General features: G+C 34.7%; 2 protein-coding genes across 4 annotated transcripts; one reads left to right on the forward strand and one right to left on the reverse strand.

Moving 5' to 3' along the window:
* Nucleotides 1-1,089: 1,089 nt before the first annotated feature.
* On the forward strand, nucleotides 1,090-8,205 carry LOC127105766 (uncharacterized). Of its 3 annotated transcripts, none has more exons than XM_051042971.1 (5): nucleotides 1,090-1,253; nucleotides 1,557-1,663; nucleotides 1,936-2,036; nucleotides 6,549-6,799; nucleotides 7,098-8,205. In XM_051042971.1, the coding sequence occupies exons 2-5, from the start codon at nucleotides 1,634-1,636 to the stop codon at nucleotides 7,838-7,840; spliced, it is 1,125 nt and encodes a 374-aa protein (XP_050898928.1). In that variant the 5' UTR covers nucleotides 1,090-1,253; nucleotides 1,557-1,633; the 3' UTR covers nucleotides 7,841-8,205. The 3 variants fall into 3 exon arrangements, with proteins under 3 accessions (XP_050898928.1, XP_050898929.1, XP_050898930.1); XM_051042972.1 differs by having other exon boundaries at nucleotides 1,214-1,351; XM_051042973.1 differs by lacking the exon at nucleotides 1,090-1,253 and having other exon boundaries at nucleotides 1,562-1,663; nucleotides 6,535-6,799.
* Nucleotides 8,206-14,714: 6,509 nt separating this feature from the next.
* On the reverse strand, nucleotides 14,715-18,135 carry LOC127105546 (uncharacterized). Its single transcript, XM_051042732.1, has 5 exons — nucleotides 17,704-18,135; nucleotides 17,497-17,619; nucleotides 16,274-16,373; nucleotides 15,663-15,769; nucleotides 14,715-15,157 (listed from the first exon to the last, which is right to left on the reverse strand). Exons 1-5 carry the CDS (start codon nucleotides 18,004-18,006, stop codon nucleotides 14,837-14,839), a joined length of 954 nt encoding a protein of 317 aa, XP_050898689.1. The 5' UTR covers nucleotides 18,007-18,135; the 3' UTR covers nucleotides 14,715-14,836.
* Between the last annotated feature and the right edge of the window lie 408 nt (nucleotides 18,136-18,543).

Consider the following 18,543-nt stretch of genomic DNA (forward strand, 5'->3'; position numbering starts at 1 on the left):
ATTTTCCATGTTTCTTTCGCAGATTCAACATCACTAACCTTTTCGAAATTGTCTGCATCAACGCATTGATGGATCATAAATAGAGCTTTATAACTTTCTTCTTCAATTCTTTGTGTCCAACATTTTCTTCATTCGTCGCGTTTGCTGCAAGCTGTGTCACTCCCTCCTTCACAAGATCCCAAAGATCTTAGTAGCAAAAGACATCTTGTATCTGCTTGCAACAATTCTCGTAATTCTGATTCTTCATAATTTGGAGACTCACCGGAAAGAGTCAGTTCAGATGATTTATTACCATCATGTTTTTCTTTTCACGAATCGCTCAGTCAATGCTCTAGATACCAAATGTTAGAAATTCACCAATTTCCCTTCAAGAAATTCACCAAAATATATGGAAAATTTCGAACCAAATCTTGATGAACAATAATTAATCTTTTTGATTGATTACTCCTCTTGTTCTTTACTCTTCACTCGAGTGAATCAACCATACTAGATTGCAAGATTTTGGTGCACAATGGTAATGAAAAGAAACAAAATTGAATTGGGGAAGAAAGAGAAATTAGGATTTTCAAATAAAGAAAAAGAAAAATAAATTTTTGCAGAGTAACTCTCTGCTCTCAAACTGAGATTTTATTCCTTTGCAAGTGCAACTATCTCTTCAATTACAATCAATAAGGGTTACTCCTTATTTATAGATTTTGGGCTTACTTGCCCCTCAAGCAAAACCCAAATACCTACTAATTCGGCTAACACTATAAAATTGAACATAAATAAAAATTTAAGTGTTTTAACAACAACAAGGTTCGACACCATAAATTTCATTCTCAATATTTTTGTCGATTGAACTAGAATTTACGAACACATACCTATTTTTTATTTTAGGAGAAATGCATGTACATATATTCAAGAAATCAATTTATTTTAAAATAAAAATAAATATCAGAACTTAGTTTTCACAACACAAATATACACCTATCATATAAAGAAATGGATTATGCATTTTAATTTTCAAAACATATTTCTTTATTAAAAAGCTAGCACAAGTAATAATGGAGATAAGGGGTGTACTTTTGAAAGAAAAAGTATAAAGAAAAAAGAAGGAAGGTGTATTAGTAAAAGCGAATCCTATGTTTTGGTGTACTAGAAAAAATGGTTCAGCCCAAACGTATGTTTTTGTCCGAAAAACAACAACATCGAGATTTGCCGTCAAGGGTGGCGATGACGGCGATGATTCCTTAAGCTCTTGGCTTTCAAAGGTTCCATCTTTTACTCTTTTCACATCTGAATCGTTAATACCAACCCTAATTGTAACGTTCTTGTTGTTCTTGCTGAATAGTTTAGGGTTTATTACCAGGTACAACGGTTCTATGTGTTTTGAAAAGTGATTTTTTTTTACTGAATGAGGTTTCAAAGCGACAATAATACTGATATTCTTTCAATGGAATCACATTATGTTCATTTTGCTAAAGTTTTAGGGTTTTTTATTGTGTGAATTCTAACTCAAGTAGCAGCCACTTTATAACTGATTTTGATTTTTGAGCCTCTTTTCTATCTGGCAGAACATTTCCAGCATCTAAAGTTATTGTGCTGAAATCATGTGTGATTGTCAATAAGGATTTCCTATTCCTCAAATCAGATGGCTTTTTTGTTTCAGAAATTTCAAGAGGTATCTTCTTATCTTATGCTTTACTTGAAAAGTAGTTACTTATTTGCAGTGATTATAGCGAGACATGTTTAAGTTAGCAATATTCATATGTTTAAAATTGAAAAGACTTAGAAACGACAACAGTTTTATAAGTAGAATCGTTGTAATCGAAGAAAATAATGTTTTACTTTTACCGATTGTCCGTGGTTTTAGGCTAATTTAAAGTTCAGTTTTTATCTGATGTGCATCCTGTGAAGTTTATTACAAAAGTCTTGATTTTGATTTGTTTTCAGGCTGTGAAAACCCTTGCCAAAAGTCCCACTTTTGCTTTTGCTAGGGATCCAATACGACTACAGTTTGAAGTCGATCTTAATCGTTTGTTCCTCTATACAAGGTAAGTGTTTTTTTTGTCGTCTGCATTTAAAATTCAAGGGTGCATTAAACTAGTTATACATTGCTAATTATTACACCCTCTGTGCCAAAACTCTACTTGTTTAAGCATTTTAGTTTTATTTCAAAACTTTGTGTGTTTTAGAAACCCAAGATATATTTGACATTTTTCTTCCAAATATACTCCTAAATGTTGTTTACAATATTATTTATAAATTTATAATGAGATATTTATAGGTATTTGTGAAGCATTTAACTAGTACGATATTGACATTTTGATACTTATATACACACATCAATTATATGATTCTTTAAGCTATAAGCAAATACCTTAAACAACTCAAGTTTTGGAATGGAGGGAGTACCGACAATGGTTGCATACAAAATGCCTGTTTTACACCCTCTACTTCTTGTGACCTATTGTTAATGTATAGAAATAGACTTGTCCTAGATAGTGACCCTTCTAAGGATACTACTAGTGAGAAAATACTTGTTTCGTTCTGTTTATTTAATACAGCTTTTCTAAAGACTGTTAATAATATTAGAAAGAGATCCTGAATGATAGGATTATGCTGATTATGATGTAATCAGTAAAGTAAACAAAATATAATAAAATAATTAAGAAACAAAATAAAATCTGATTAGGCTGCCGCTTTCTTTCTCTATTATTGCCACCTACAAAAGCATCCACATCATCACTATCTTATCGGCTTTGAGCTTGTCCTCAAACCCTGGATAAGCTTGTTGGAAGTGGTATACCGGTTTCCAAATGGCATTTTCTTGAGGATATCCAGCTCAATGCTCTTACAGCTCCTGTTTCCTGGTATTGGTCTTACTGCAAAGAATAGCATGAGGAGTGGGTAAGGCTTTGCCGTTGTCATGTATGTGTGATAAATTTGGTAATTCTCCTACAGCAGCTGGTTGGGATCCTTCATGCTCTTTAAGGAGAGGTGCATCAAACACATTCTGTTTTCTATTGTCTGCAAGTAGCTAAAGCTTGTACACAATAGATCGTACGTTGGCTTGACACTTGACACTGAAAGGAATAAAATACTTTTGGGAGAAGTTTGATGTTTTTGTTTAGCCATTGTCGACTGGAAATATGATTGAAATTGTAGCTATACCGAACCCCTATCCGGTAAACTCAATATTGAAAATAATAAGTAAAAGTTGTTCTATTTTATTCCAACACCCCTCTTCAAGTTGGTGCATATGTATCTATCGCGCCCAATTTGTTTATCAAATGTTCGAAGGTAGGTCTTGTCAAATTTTTGGTCAGGATATCCGCAGTCTGATTTGAAGTAACGAAAGGTAGACATATGATTCCAACATCTAACTTCTTTATGAAGTGTCGATCATTCTCAATATGCTTGGTTCTTTCATGTTGAACTGGTTTATGAGCTATGCTAATAGCAACTTTACTGTCAGAGTATAATTTCAATGGAAGCTCAATTTTCATCTTAAGTTCTTCTAAGACTCTAAGGAAACATAATCCTTCACAAATACCTTGAGACATAGCTCTAAACTCGACTTCTACATTACTTCCTTGCTACAACTCCTTGTTTCTTGCTCCTCCATGTGACAAGATTACCCCAAACATAGGTACAATATCCAGAAGTTGATATTCTATTTGTGACTGAACCTGCGCAGTCAATATCGGTGAAGATAGACACTTTTTTTTCACTAGTCTTCTTAAAAAATAAGTCTTTTCCAAGATTTCCCTTCAAGATGTTCCTCTAAAGGAGAATGTATAAACTGACTTTCTACACTCACCGAGAAAACAATATCAGGACGAGTGTGTGACAAATAAATCAGTTTATCAATCTTTGATATCTTTCAGTATCAACAAGAACATTACCTTCTCCCTAAAGTTTAACATTAGGATCCATAGGGGTATTTGCAGGACGACATCCACTCATTCCTGTTTCTTTCAATAAGTCTAGAATGTATTTTTGTTATGAAACCACAATACCATTCTTTGACCGAGCAACCTCGATACCTAGAAAATATCTCATGAATCCTAAGTCCTTGATTTCAAAGTCTACTGCCAATTTCTCTTTTACTCTTGTCATTTCTGTTGTATCGTCTCCAGTAAGGACAATATCATCAACATAAACAATCAGGGCAACATTTTTCCCATCGCGGGAGAACTTTGTGAACAGGGCGTGGTCAACCTGTCCTTGGATGTACCCTTGTTTCTTCGTGGATTGAGTGAATTTTTCAAACCAGGCTCTAGGAGGCTGTTGTAATCCATACAAAGACTTATTTAATTTGTATACATTTGATCCAAATTTGATTTCAAAGTCAGGAGGAATGTTCATATATACTTCTTCTAGATCGCCATTAAGAAAGACATTCTTAACATCTAAATGATGTAGAGGGACAAATTCAGGTTAACAGCAAGAGATAAAAGAATTCAGACAGTGTTCAATTTTGCAACATGTGCAAATGTGTTTTAGTAGTCTATACCATAGGTCTGAGTAAAGTCTTTAGCCACCAAGCGAGCCTTATATCTTTCAATTGACCTATCTGAAATATACTTCACAGTAAACACCCATTTGCATTCAACTGTCTTCTTGTCATGTCTTCTTGCTATCTGGTAGCATCGTAACACTCAAAGTTTTGTTCTTTTCAAGAGCTTTCATCTCCTCAAGTACAACTTCCCTCTACTTTGAAATTTCTAGAGCAACCTGTACACTAGACAATTTTGAGGTTAAGGCAAACACATATGAAGACAAATTTAAATATGATATAAAATTGGACATAGGGTGAGTTAAAGGGGATTGCCGCCCTTGATCAGCCACCTATCTTCGTTCAAATATATGTCTAGTTATTCCGTAGTGATTGGAAGCTGAGTTAAAGGGGATTGCCGCCCTTGATCAGAATTACTAGTCCGAAATGCATAATCACCTTTCTTCTTTCAGTTAGGAGGTTTGTCTTTGAGCTTCCAACAAGTTTCACGCGTATGCCATTCACGTTTGCAGGGATCACACCAAGGAACTTTGTCCGACCTTTTTCCCTCGTCAAGGTTCCTAGTAGTCAGAGCTGAGTCTTCAACGTGGTGTCTTGCTCATCATAATTCTTTCTCTTGCCTCCTCCTTTTTTATTTCTGCAAAAGTTTCACTGAGAGTTGGCAATTGTATTTTTCCTAAAGCTCTACCTCTTACCTCATCAAAATCTTTATTGATCCCAGCGAGAAACATGGATACACGATCATTTTCTTGCCTTTTGAAAAACAAAACATTGTCTTCTGTACACCTCCAATTGTCAACATAACATAGATCCAACTTTTGCCACAGAGTCAACAGCTCATTATAATAAGCAGTTACACTCTTGTCATCTTGTTTCACATGCCATAACTTTGATTCTAAACCAAAAATTTAGGAGTTTTGCATATCAGAGTATGTTTCCTTAACAGCATCCCACACATCCTTTGCAGAAGGGAAAAACACGTAAGGCTTATTTATTCCAGTTTTTCATAGAGTTTATCAACCACGCAATAACTAAGGAGTTTGAGTCCATCATTATAGTTATTCCCATCCATTTTAGGAATATTGACCTTGAGGGAGTATGAGGAACCCTCTTGATCATTGCCGCCTATGGTGGAATAACTGTTACCAAAAACAATGTTGTTCCTGTTTCCATTGTTGCCGCCATTACTGCCACTGACTACCAACATTTCATCTAGTATGACATTTCCGCGGCCTCTGCCTTTTCTGCGGCCACCGCCGTCTCCTCTGTCGCCGCCTGACTCAGACTGTGGTTGCTCGCCATGGTTGGATCCAGTGTAGGCCTGTGTCGAAGAAGATCACCTGTTGTTATTCGTCATAGGGGCTAAACGGGTATGTAAATTGGGTCGGGTAAGTAAGCGGGTTGACCCCCACTAGTTGTGGAAAGCCTTAAAGTAAACCCTAACCTTATGCTCTTGATACCATATTGAAAATAATAGATGAAAGATGGTCTATTTTATCCCTCAGCCTTTGGCTGACTTATATAGTAAGAATACAATTAATACACTTAATTATCTCCTTAATGGAGAATAAAGATAAATGATTGAGAATAATCGGGAACAATAAAAACGGAGAAATAAAATATTTTCAACACTCAACTTTATATGCTTTTGTTTAGCAGCGAAGCACGGCAACATGAAATACAAATAGCATTCGGAGTTTTTCATATTTATAACCAAGGAACCGCCTAAGTCCCAACCTGTCAGAATGTTATGATCATTGATCCGTAATGGATTTGACCATTTCTAGTACCCCAGTTGGAGTCCATTAAGATGTTAAAAAATATAATAATGATCAACTCGGATTGTCTTTTGAGGTTGATGACGATGAAGGTTGACTCTGGTCAGCTCTTCATGTTAAGCTTTCACAAATGAGTAGTTATCTATCTGATGATGTAGGGTTATATAAATTTAATGTCGTTTTTTTCTTCAATTTTGTTGATTTTTTTATTCTTCTCTATTCAACATCTTAACATGTTTTGCTCATGTAAAGACTTGAATCTCCAGCTACAATCGATTGGGGAAGAATGCTAGTGAAACAGATGCAGAGGAGATTATTGAAATGGCCAGTAAAGCCTCTGTTGCTGATCAACAAATGCTAGTACAAGAAAATGTTCATTCTCAAATTAAAGTATTTTGCACGTTAATGGATGAAATTCTTCTTCCAAATGAAAAGACTGTGAATGACAACTACTTCGAGTTACTATCTCAACAAACAAACGTTTTACCTCGAAATACTGAGCATAGTTCTGCCAATGGTAAGTGTGTATCAATCTTGCTGATCTCACAATATTCCTATATCTTTAACTAAGTGATTGAGTTTAAGCTAAAGTTGAATTGTTTGAGAGAACCCGGGTCCAAATCTCGGTTTCGACAATTCTTGGTCGGACTTTACCTATCACTTTGCCGAACTCTGGATTACCAAAGTCCCTATAGGAACCAAACCATAGGGTTATGACAAAAAAAAACCTTTTTACAGCGATTATGAAATGTTATAGTCAAAATTATAACTATTGCCTATTTACTCTATTCATCTACTAATGAGGTGTTGAACAGGTTTTCCGAAACAAAGACCGATAAGTCAAGCTGAACTTTCGCAGAAATTAAAGGACAAACTTGGCTACACGCTCAATGTTAAACCTTCTCAAATATCGCACAAGGACGCCGACAAAGGTCTATTTTTAGATGGTGTAGTAGATGTTGGTGCTGTAATAGCCTTTTATCCCGGAGTAGTATACTCTCCAGCTTATTATCATCATATTCCTGGATATCTTGATGAGCAGAACCCCTATTTGATTACAAGACATGACGGGACTGTCATTGACGCCCAACCTTGGGGTCGTGGAGGTGACGGGAGAGAACCGTTAAATGGTGGTAAAATGGTAGACGAGAAAGGGTCTCAAGTAGATAATAGCGACGATGTACTCGAGCGTAGAAATCCACTAGCCTTGGCACATTTTGCTAATCATCCTTCAAAAGGAATGCTTCCAAATGTCACAATTTGCCCTTATGACTTTCCATTGATTGAAAATGACATGAGAGCCTACGTTCCTAATATATTATTTGGAAATGCAACAGAAGTAAATGTGGAGAGATTTGGAAGTTCCTGGTTCAAATCTAGAGTTTCAAGAAATACTGAATCACATGTTCCTACTACTCTGAAAACTGTTGTTTTGGTAGCAACTAGGGCTCTTCAAGATGAAGAACTTCTCCTGAACTACAGGCTGAGCAACACGAAGCGGTTGCCTGAATGGTATGCTCCAGTTGATGAAGAAGAGATCATAGAAAGGTCAAATTAGCCAATGACGCGATGAAGTTGCGATGGCTTGATGAAGTAATTTTTTTTCCCATTATTTGTACATTATCTCAAAGATGTAAGAATGAGGTCATGTCTCTTTTGTGATGGATGAGCATGATGATATGACCAAATTTTTAAGGCTTGATTTTGGCTTTTTTTTCAGAAGTCAAAATCTACTTCAAGGCTACACAGTGTGGCTATAGTTATACTAAATAAATCAAGGTGATATTAAAAGTTAAAAGTTATAAGTCATTACTTATTTTAGATATATGTTTAGGCAGATTTTCATTACATCTTATGAATTTGTTACAAGTTCTGAGAAACTCTGAAAATACCTATGTGCAGAAGTTATCTTTTGATCTTTTATTGTTCATTTGTCCTCATTTGACAAATATGACAGATATTAAAAAAGTGTGACAGTTATCTTCATACACGCCTCATTCAATAAAAGTTAGTATTATATTTTTCACGTTCTAAAAAAGCAAATTTTGAAAAATGAGTGTCTAAAAAGTAGCTTCTAAAAAAAGACAATTTCGAGTTTTTATAAAGTTTGTGTAAAATACATAAGAAACAATCGATTTTGTGAATTTCTTAATATATTCTAGTATACTGTGAAAATATAATAATATTTTTATATTTTGGAGATTTATTTCTTGATAAACTCTGATTTAATATATTTTTTAATTAGGCCTTAAGTCATTGTGAAAAAAAATTATCAAGATACATCTCCGTGTACGTTACTGAGATGCATCTTTGGACGTTGTTTATTCAAAGTCGTGCGATAATCTTTTCTCCTTCTTCACTTCTAAAAAATAACTCTAAACCACTAAAGTTTCTCAAACTCTCAAAAATATTCAACCAACTTAAAGCTTCTTCCATCAAAGAGTCAATTTAACACTTAAGTAAACTCACAATTTGTAAGTTTTTTGTTTTTCTAATTTTTTGTTGTTGAATTTTTGTATAAATTTGTAGAAAATTGATGATTAAGTTATGAAATAGATAGTTTATACATGTTTGATAGTTTATATATAATGAGAAACGTGTTTGATAGGTGGTGTTATTGATCAATGCTATTTTTGTTGTTATTTTTGTTGTTTTGGAGGACTGCATTTCCGCCATTGACGGTGATGAAAGTTACAGAAAATTCTAAAGATACATCTCCAGAATTTTTCAATGTTTTGATTTCAAGAAATCGGAGATGCATCTTCAGAGTTTTTCAGTGCATTTTTTTGACAACTTTTGCTTGTACTCAATATGTAATGCTTATGTGGTTTACTTACGGGCATTATGACTGATAGGCAAAACCGACTGAGGCACGACAGGATTGCATAACATGCATCTGTTCGGAAGGAAAAGAGTCAACCATCGTAGGCTCCTGTTACCTCTAGTCCGGTTGACGCGGAGGCGTCAGCTTCTAGGGTTCATGTATCTCCGCCTTCTTCTTCCTGTAGGAGACAGGTGTCACCTACTTATGCATCCTTGCCTCCATCTTCCTGTATGCAATAAATTTAATCTATTCAAGCATCCGAGGCAGTAGAAGTACCCGAATCACCGGAGGTATTTCAGGCGCTAGAGGTACCTGAGGCACCCCAAGCACTTGAGGCAGCAGAGATACCTGAGGCACCCCAGGCACAAGAGGTAACAAATGTAATTAACGCACCCCATGCCAGGAGGCAGCAGAGGCACCTCAAGCAACGTAGGGGTTCGGAGGAGTCTTGTCATACTTGTCACTGTTATCTCTTTACCCATACCATATTTTCAGACATGTCTGGGATTGGGAAGTAAAATTTAGTTGGATTCAGACATTTTAAATTATGTTTGTTATAATATTAAAAGTTTTTTACGATGATTTATTTTTCTGAATGATCGTGATTCACTAAAATTCATCAACCATGGACGGAACATTATTAGCCTGCAGCAGTCTAATGAGCAGTGGTTTCAGAATGTTTTGCAACTATCTAGGATGAGAGACTTATGCAAGACCGGTTATGTTACGATTAACCATGGTATGTTTAATGCGTTTGTAGAGAGATGACACACGTAGACATCATCATTTTATCTACCACATGGTGAGATGTCTATCACACTTGACGATGTCTCGTGTCTTCTGCATCTTTCGATTATGGGAAAACTTTTAGATCATGGAAAGATTAACAGAGATGATGAACTGGAGTTGATGGTAGACTATATGGGAGTTAACCTAGAGGCTACCATGAAGGAGTTTGAAACCACCGCAAGGACTCATGCTAGGTTTTGATTCTTGGAGAAGGTGTATACATATGAGCTACTTGGACCACAACAAGCAGCTGGTGATGACAAGCAAATTGTGCAGCATAAAGCATATACTGTGAGAGCATACCTGTTGTATTTTGTTGGCACTGCCATTTTTGTGGACAAGAGTACCATTTATGTGAATGCCATTTACATGTGATACTTCGATGACTTTGAGCAGATCCATGAGTGCAATTGGGGGGACACTTATTTGGTCTACTTGTAATCTAAGTTATTTGAATGATGTATTTGGAAAACGAAATAGGTGATAGGAAACATCACACTATTGATGGTAATATTTCTTAGTCTTTTAGTGTGCCGTTTTCATAAGACTTTTGCAATGCTATGACTAATGATTCACGTGTTCCAACACTTTTCAGGCTTGAATCTTCCAGCACTTCCAAAGCATATTTGACTGGTCATGTCTACTGACCTATATTGAGGAAACTAGACGACATAGTTGTTCGAAGTGTATCTTGACCACTTGGTAGTAGAGGATATACACTTCCATACATACGTTGATCACCGTGAGACGCGTCCCTTTGACGACATAGTCATATTCTCGGGATGGCTGGCTTGCGGTTCACGTCTGACGTTTCCTCATCTACCTGAGCGTGCCATGCGGCAGTTTGGCTACATGAAATACATTCCTAAATATCATTTTGTGTATGCTTCTCCCGCTATGACACGTAGAGATATGGATGCCATGTTTGATTATTATCTTAATCATCTGATATCGGAGAAGTCACGAAGTACAATAGCTAAGAGCGACTAGAGCTACGTAGACGGTTACATCTGGTGATTCTTTAGGGTGTCACATCCTTATATGATACAGGATGCTCTAGGAGATCCATCGAGGGCAACTCATCAGAAGATTCTATAGGAGAAACATGTTATGGCAGATCATGTTGTTGATGTATTGCCTAGATATCGTCGTATCATAGAGATTTAGCTGGCAGGTATAGACAAAGGACTCTTTCTGGATGGCTCTGAGGCCAGGAACGTTGTGGATGCCATGATGGCAGAGGCACTGCAGTAGTTTGAGCATCTTATATGGTACAGGATGCTCTAGGAGATCCATCGAGGGCAACTCATCAGAAGATTATATATGAGAAGCATGTTATGGCAGATCATGTTGTTGATGTGTTGCATAGATATCGTCGTATCATAGAGATTTGGCTGACAGGTGTAGACAAAAGACTCTTTCTGGATGGCTATGAGGCCAGGAATGTTGTAGATGTCATGATGGCAGAGGCACTGCAGTAGATGAGGTAAAGTAGGAACAGGGGGTCCCGAGTTTGAGTATGTCATATTCAATAGTTTATAGTATTTTTATTTTGGATTCATTTTCGGTTGTATTTTATTTTGACTTATTTCGACTTCATTGTGTACTCTAGATTTATTATTTTATGTCATTTTTTGCATATTAGTTGTATGATCTAATTCATCATAGTATATTTTTATTATATCGTTTATTTCACCTGACCATCACTAAAACAAACTTGAAATTTCGTTTCTGGTCTAGTTACGAAAATGCATCTCCAGATTCTTTCTAGTGAGAATACGAAGATGCATTCCCAGAATAATCTATGAAAAAAATGACATTTCAGTGAGGAATATATGAAGTGTATATTGAATTATTTCGAAGATGTATCACCGAATTCAATTTTAAAAAATATATTTGATGTGGAGACAATTTTAGATATTCATGAAGTGTTTTTCTATCACTTAGGTAGATTAGGGATGTTCAAATTAATCGATTATAGAAATTATCCATATCTGAATCCAATTATTAAAAAATAGTTAATTATTAATATGATTTAAACTAAATTCATAATTTGAATATGTTATTAATATAATTTTAACTAAATCCATATCCAAAATAAAAACTAAATTAATCTATTTTTTTTTTAAATCACAAAAAAAAATATCTTAACTTTTTAAAATCCCTCCATCCCTCCCCCTTGCGTCCAAGTGGTCAATATCAATGAAATTGATTGTAACCGTAATTAAAAAAAACAAGTAAATGGTATTACCTGTCTATATTGTATGAAAGGATTTTAATTCAATTAAAACAAAAATTATGAGTTTCATAATTTTGTGATTTGCATAAAAGGAAATTGCCATGAATCAAATGCAGCTATTGTTTAGGACACTGAAAATGAGATCTCTTGCTGGTGACTAGTGAAATAAACAAATAGTGTACTTTAAGGTAGGCTTAGATTACTTTAGGGTATAATATAAATAAATATGTTGTCATACCTTTTATTTGTAATACGGTAGTATTACTTTAGACTTAAGTTGATTGTAATTATTAGAGGTTTGTACGTTTTGAAAACACTTAATTATGGTTATGTTGTCATTTTTTAACAAACGTATAAAAATTAAACTCAGGATTTCGTCACAAGTAAATAGAGAACATCTGATTATATTATTTTATACTCCCTCCGGTCTCCGGTCTCATATGTAAGCAAAAAAAAAAAAAAAAATTCACCCTTTAAGAAAGTGGCTATATATTCATTTAAGTAATGGAAAATATATATTTTTTTTTCATATTTACCCTTATTTATTAATTTAGAAATAAATTAATATTTTTATTATAACCATTTAATGGTTAGTCAATTTTTATTAATACCATTTAATGGTTAGTCATTTAGTGGTTATATATTCCACTTCCTCTTACTAAAATTTCCTGTAGAAATTTGTCCCGCCTAAAAAACAACACTTCTTAGTCCATTTACTGTATTCTCCACCCGCCTAAATTTCCATGGTCCCGCCCTGTAGAAATTTAACATTTTCATAGTGAGTTCTATAAATACTAAAGCTTTTGGTTCTCATTTTCATAGCCAACTAAGTATTCAACAATGGTGTTTTCATTTGTTGGAGTTAGAGCATTTTCACTTTCATTCTTTGGAGTGATATTTTCTGCACTTTCATTTGTTGGAGTTTGAATTGTTTCAGGAACTTTATTGTCTTCGATACCTAAATCAAAAGATGGAAACTCATTAGCTAAATGATGTGGGTTTGCCATTTTTAGAATATAAAAAAAAAGGAAGAACAAGACTCATGGAGTTTTGTATAAGATGATACTGCACCATTTATAATAGGATATGACTTTTATAATAGGATATGACTTTTCAAAAGCCAATGATAACAAATGCAACGTTTCGGAATAAATGCTCTTTTGGAAGTGTAAAAAGTGGAGTTATTATAGGAATAAACATGAATATTGAAAAACTAAATTTGAGGGTAAAATTGGAATGATATATTTAATTGTAACCATTGTAATTAATTTTTGCTTATATTTGAGACTCCAAATTTTTTTTTTTTTACTTACATATGAGACCGGAGGGAGTATGTTATATAGTGCCAAAAAGTATCATTTACGAATAGGAATTTCGCGATGAATTAATGACAAGCCTTATCATACTAAACTATTAAATTATAATATATATTATTTTGGTTGAGGTTGCTAATTAGTTTATTTTGATTAAATGTGTTAAAAATAACTATCTTAAATCCATGTTCGGTGTTTTTATGATATATATCTTTTAAGAATTTGAAAAAAGAATTGTGTGAAATCCATTTTTAAAATTTTAATTTTAATGTCCCAATGAAAACCAATTATAAAAAATCAATATCTAGTTTTAAAAACTGGATTTTTATGTTTAAAATCGGTTTTAAAATGAAAATCAGATATAAATTTTTAAATCGATTAGAAAATTCATAATCAATTATAAAATATGATTATTTTATAAAAATAAAATCATTTATGGCATTCCTAAGGGAGAGTTAGTATTTCCCTAAATATATGAAAAGTCGTATTTCGACGCATGTTGGACTACGTATTATCATGTTTTCATTTTTCTTTCTTTTCTATATCTGGAGATATTCTGTTTTCGAGCATCAGAATCCGAAACAAACAATGTATTTATTTATCAAGTGCATTACAGTGTATTTATATATCAACGGTTGAATTTTGTTCATTAAGTTCAATTTAGATTTAGATTTTTACAAAAACATATCAACAATATTCACAGATACTAAATGCAAATACGTAGATATTGTTGGTTCAACTTCAAACACATATTTTTAGTTTTTTTTATCATGGAAGTTGTACTTAAAGTGATTAATTTCAATGTTTTTAATATGATAATTGTTTAAAAAATGAAATTATGGAATTCATAGTTTACCAAAATAATTTTAACCAAAATGCCATTCAAATTGAATGAGTCTTCAACCTCAAAATTTAGTAGTCTTTTAGTTTGAGATTGGTTTTACGTTTAAAGTATTAAGTTCTAAATGTGTAGAATTGATTGACATATTTAATTACTCCCTTTTAATCAAAAACAATTTTACAACCTCAATTCACTCAAAAAAAAAAAATCAACTGCATAACCAAACATATGTTTAATCTTAATACTTTCTTTCAACAATGTAAAAAATAGTGTCGGCTTGTAGGTTGCCTCGGTTTTCATTCAATTTCAACTGGTTGACACTTAAATTATCATGCCATCTATATTGAAGCTCATAGACTAACACCAACCCACTTACTTCTGTGACATAGCAATCTTCATGATCAGGATCAGAATCGCAATGCATCATAGAAAAAACTCATCTTCCGGTCAATCAGAAGTCAATTATCCAATCACAGGATTCAATGTAAACTATATCAGTAGTGAGGGAAAGATAATGATAGTATTTTCATTTACAATGAATATCAAACCTAGGAAGCCTGTGATAAGCTGGCTCTAGCCGCGCGCCTTTCTAGTGCCTTCAACCTATTTGCTTCCATTCGGGCTCTCTGCTCTTCTGTTATCTCAGCATTGCTGGACAGACTGGCTCCATTATTTGGGACTTCATTTGATTTCTTTTCTATTGCCTTCAACCTATTTGCTTCCATTCGGGCTCGTTGCTCTGCTGTTATCTCAGCATTGCTGGACAGACTGCCTCCGTTGTTCGGGGCTTCATTTGATGTCTTTTCAATTGCACTACTTTTGGGATCTGTACTCGTACCAATCACATTTTGCATGGGCTGAGAAGGTTCCTGCAGTAAAAGAGAAAATACCTCTGTTACAAACTCTGGCATCAGCTCTTTGTTTCCGATTTGGTTTAACTCAAAAGTTATGTATACCTAACTATCAGCAACTATTGATTCAGACTTCATAAGAAAGGAATAATTACAACAACAAAACTGGAGACATAAGGGAGGGAAAACTAAATTAATGTAACTAGATGTTCAAGTAATCTCCAAATACAACAGTCTGAAGAGAGTAATGTTACCCTTGCATTATTAATACCACACTTTTGAATAAGGTTAAAAACTAAATCTGATTTAAACAGTTCCAAAACAATTCAGATTAGTCAAAAATTTGTGAGAATGGTATCCTAGAAGACAACTTACCTATTTTCTATCTAACTGATATGCATAATTATTAAAAGAGTTCCTTTCACTAAGGGAAACATCCAGATGTGTTTCAATAAACAAATAGATATTCTTATGTGATAACAAAAGTGAAGAACTATATATGTTTAAAAGAAAATAAACTCACTTCGGTAGCTTGGTCATATATATCATTGAGCATGTCTTCTTGAATGTCAATAACATTTTCAGGTTCATCAAACATCTCATTATCTTGATGAGTTACTTCCCCATTTTCTGCAGATACAGCAAAGCCCAATATGCAGATTAAACAAAGATACCTAAAGACGTCAATAAAATAAATAAAACCTAATTATTTCTTCAAGTAGACTATATTGAAACTGCTGGCCACTCTGTTTGAAGTATGAATCATGTGGAAATTTGCCAAAATCTATGTCTGTTTTCATTATAACTACCTATAATTGGCAAGTGAGCTTCAATGAATAAATTGTCAATTGTTGGTTCCTATCTCTCAAGCAATTTAATGTTTAAAAAATGCTTGTACACTTGAAAAAGGGAAAATTAAGAGGAAAGTGTTCTTAGTAAGTATGTTTTTTAACAGCTTCATAACAAGTGGTTGATTCAATGAATGGTACTCGTTAACAACATTAACTTGTTTAGTTGAAAAATATTTCTAACAGAATGTGAAAATAATATACCACATTTGAACTTCACAATTGTTCTATAAGATTATAACCACAGATCTAAGAAACCAACTATGAATACATATATAGTAAATACCTTGCTCAGCAACTGGGATGTTTTGCACACCTGGTGGTTCGTGCAATTTTGATGGATCCCCACCATTTGCAACTCTTTCTCTCAATTCTCTAAGGCTCGTCTGGTAAGAGGACGTAAAATAAATGTCAAATACAGGGTTTAACAAGGACATAAAATAAATGTCAAATACAGGGTTTAACAAGGACATGCAACAAGACAAACCCTCTCAACAAATATAAAATCATATGGTGAGATACATAAAGTAAGTGAATGCCCGGAGAGATGGAGATACAGAATAAGGGCAAAGCATATCAATATGTGTGTATAAACCATATAAAAAAGCAAAGGAAATGGATCGTTTATATACTTGTATCGTATATGTACCAATTGAATGAAAAACAAGTATTAGCCAAAGATGTTAGATGGAAAATAGTTCTTGAATGTGGATACAATGGTGGCTCCTTAGAGTTGATCCCTGAGCATAAGAATAGTTGCCCCTATAGCACACCGACATCTCCGAAAAAATGTGTGTTTGTGTGAGTGTCCGTGTCTGAAACTAACACTTGTGATTAGGTTTAATTTATTCATTTTTATATCATTACTAGTGTCGACGTGTCAGTGTTAGTGCCGTGTTTCCAGTGTTAGTGTCATGTTTCCAATGTTAGTGCCGTGTTTTCAGTGTCGGAGTCGTGTTTCAAGTGTCGGAGTCGTGTTTCCAGTGTCGGAGTCGTGTTTCCAGTGTCGGAGTCGTGTTTCCAGTGTCGGAGTCGTGTTTCCAGTGTCGGAGTCGTGTTTCCAGTGTCGGAGTCGTGTTTCCAGTGTCGGAGTCGTGTTTCCAGTGTCGGAGTCGTGTTTCCAGTGTCGGAGTCGTGTTTCCAGTGTCGGAGTCGTGTTTCCAATGCCTGTGTTTCATAGATAGTTGAATCACAAATCCTAGTCTTTAGTTTAAGCTCTATTATTGGGGAGGAATTTTCACACACACCCAACATCACTTCAGATGTACACATCTCAGGTCTATCCCAATCATTTGAGCAATAGTACATTTAACATAGAGCCCATTCTTATCAAAACAGTATGAATAATGACCCAAATAAAATCACCAAGGAACTAAAAGAATCATTATGAAGCACACTCATAGTTTAGTAATAATCAGATATCATTTCAGTTCCATAAAAATCCCTTCAAAAGTGACATAAAGGAAACCTTACCAACATGAATAGAGTTGCATTGAACAGAAACAGTACCTTAACACGCCTTGTAGCAGCAACTTGCTCAACTTTGTGAACAAATTGATTGAAGGGGTAATAAGGGAGCAGACGAGAGTGCCATTCAGAGTACAATTCAATCAGGTTCCCCAAATCACGAACCTAACAACAAAAACGTGTAATCAAAGCTTAATAGAGAAATCGCTAGTAAACAATAAATTAAAAAATGATGGGATTATTAATGACCTCGTGGCCGCGACCGTGGTATTTGAAGGAGCGAGGGAAATAGCGAAGAACGTAACCGAGGCCGTCGTCGGAGAGAAGAAGTTCGGGGGTGAGTTTGGGGCGGGTACGGGGGATTTTTTTGGGCTTCTCGATGGCGGATCTAGGGCCGGAAGGGTTGAAGGAAGAGGAAGGAGGAAGATCGGCGGCGTTGGAGTTAGGATTAGGGTTAGGGTTTGGATTTGAATCGGGAGCGGAGAAAGGGCAGTCGCGTGACCAGTGACCTGGTTTGCCACACTTGTAACACCCTGTTGCAGTTCCTGCCATTTCTCTCTGGTATCGTCTTAGTCTGTGAGTTCAAATTGGGATTTTTTAAGATTAAGGCTTTGCTCCTCTTAGTTGCGCGGGAAATGGCGGGAAACGGATCAGCTTTTTATAAAGGAAAAAAAAAACTTAACTTGGTCCGGTATTTTCGCTTCTGATTTTCATATTTTCTTTCATTATAATTTTTCAATTCATAACTTTGGTTTAGGTATTTCAAAAAATATTTGTTTTGTTATTTTTTTTACATATATTTGAGGTTGAACTTGTTTTTTTTTTTTTTTTATTTGAAAATTAATGCTCAAGTCTCTTAAAAGAAGAAGAGAAATTTTCAATTTATCTCTTTATATATATATTAGACGTCCAAACGGCCAAGTCTCTTAAAAGAAAAAGATAAATTCTCAATTTATTTACCTCTCTCTCTCTCTCTCTCTCTCCTCTCTCTCTCTCTCTCTCTCTCTCTCTCTCTCTCTCTCTCTCTCTCTCTCTCTCTCTCTCTCTCTCTCTCTCTCTCTCTCTCTCTCTCTCTCTCTCTCTCTCTCT

Source organism: Lathyrus oleraceus, chromosome 7 (genome assembly GCF_024323335.1).
Source record: "Lathyrus oleraceus cultivar Zhongwan6 chromosome 7, CAAS_Psat_ZW6_1.0, whole genome shotgun sequence".
Taxonomy (NCBI): Eukaryota; Viridiplantae; Streptophyta; class Magnoliopsida; order Fabales; family Fabaceae; genus Lathyrus; species Lathyrus oleraceus.

Bases quoted from the DNA above. Each gene is read 5' to 3' on its own strand.
- LOC127105766 (XM_051042971.1), top strand. From the start codon at position 1,634: ATGGCTTTTTTGTTTCAGAAATTTCAAGAG. The intron at 1,664-1,935 runs GTATCTTCTTAT...ATTTGTTTTCAG, and splicing joins TGTTTCAGAAATTTCAAGAG to GCTGTGAAAACCCTTGCCAA. The intron at 2,037-6,548 runs GTAAGTGTTTTT...TTGAATCTCCAG, and splicing joins CGTTTGTTCCTCTATACAAG to CTACAATCGATTGGGGAAGA.
- LOC127105546 (XM_051042732.1), bottom strand. From the start codon at position 18,006: ATGGCAGGAACTGCAACAGGGTGTTACAAGTGTGGCAAACCAGGTCAC. The intron at 16,374-17,496 runs GTACTGTTTCTG...TCCTCTTACCAG, and splicing joins CTGCTACAAGGCGTGTTAAG to ACGAGCCTTAGAGAATTGAG. The intron at 15,770-16,273 runs GTATTTACTATA...CTGTATCTGCAG, and splicing joins CATCCCAGTTGCTGAGCAAG to AAAATGGGGAAGTAACTCAT.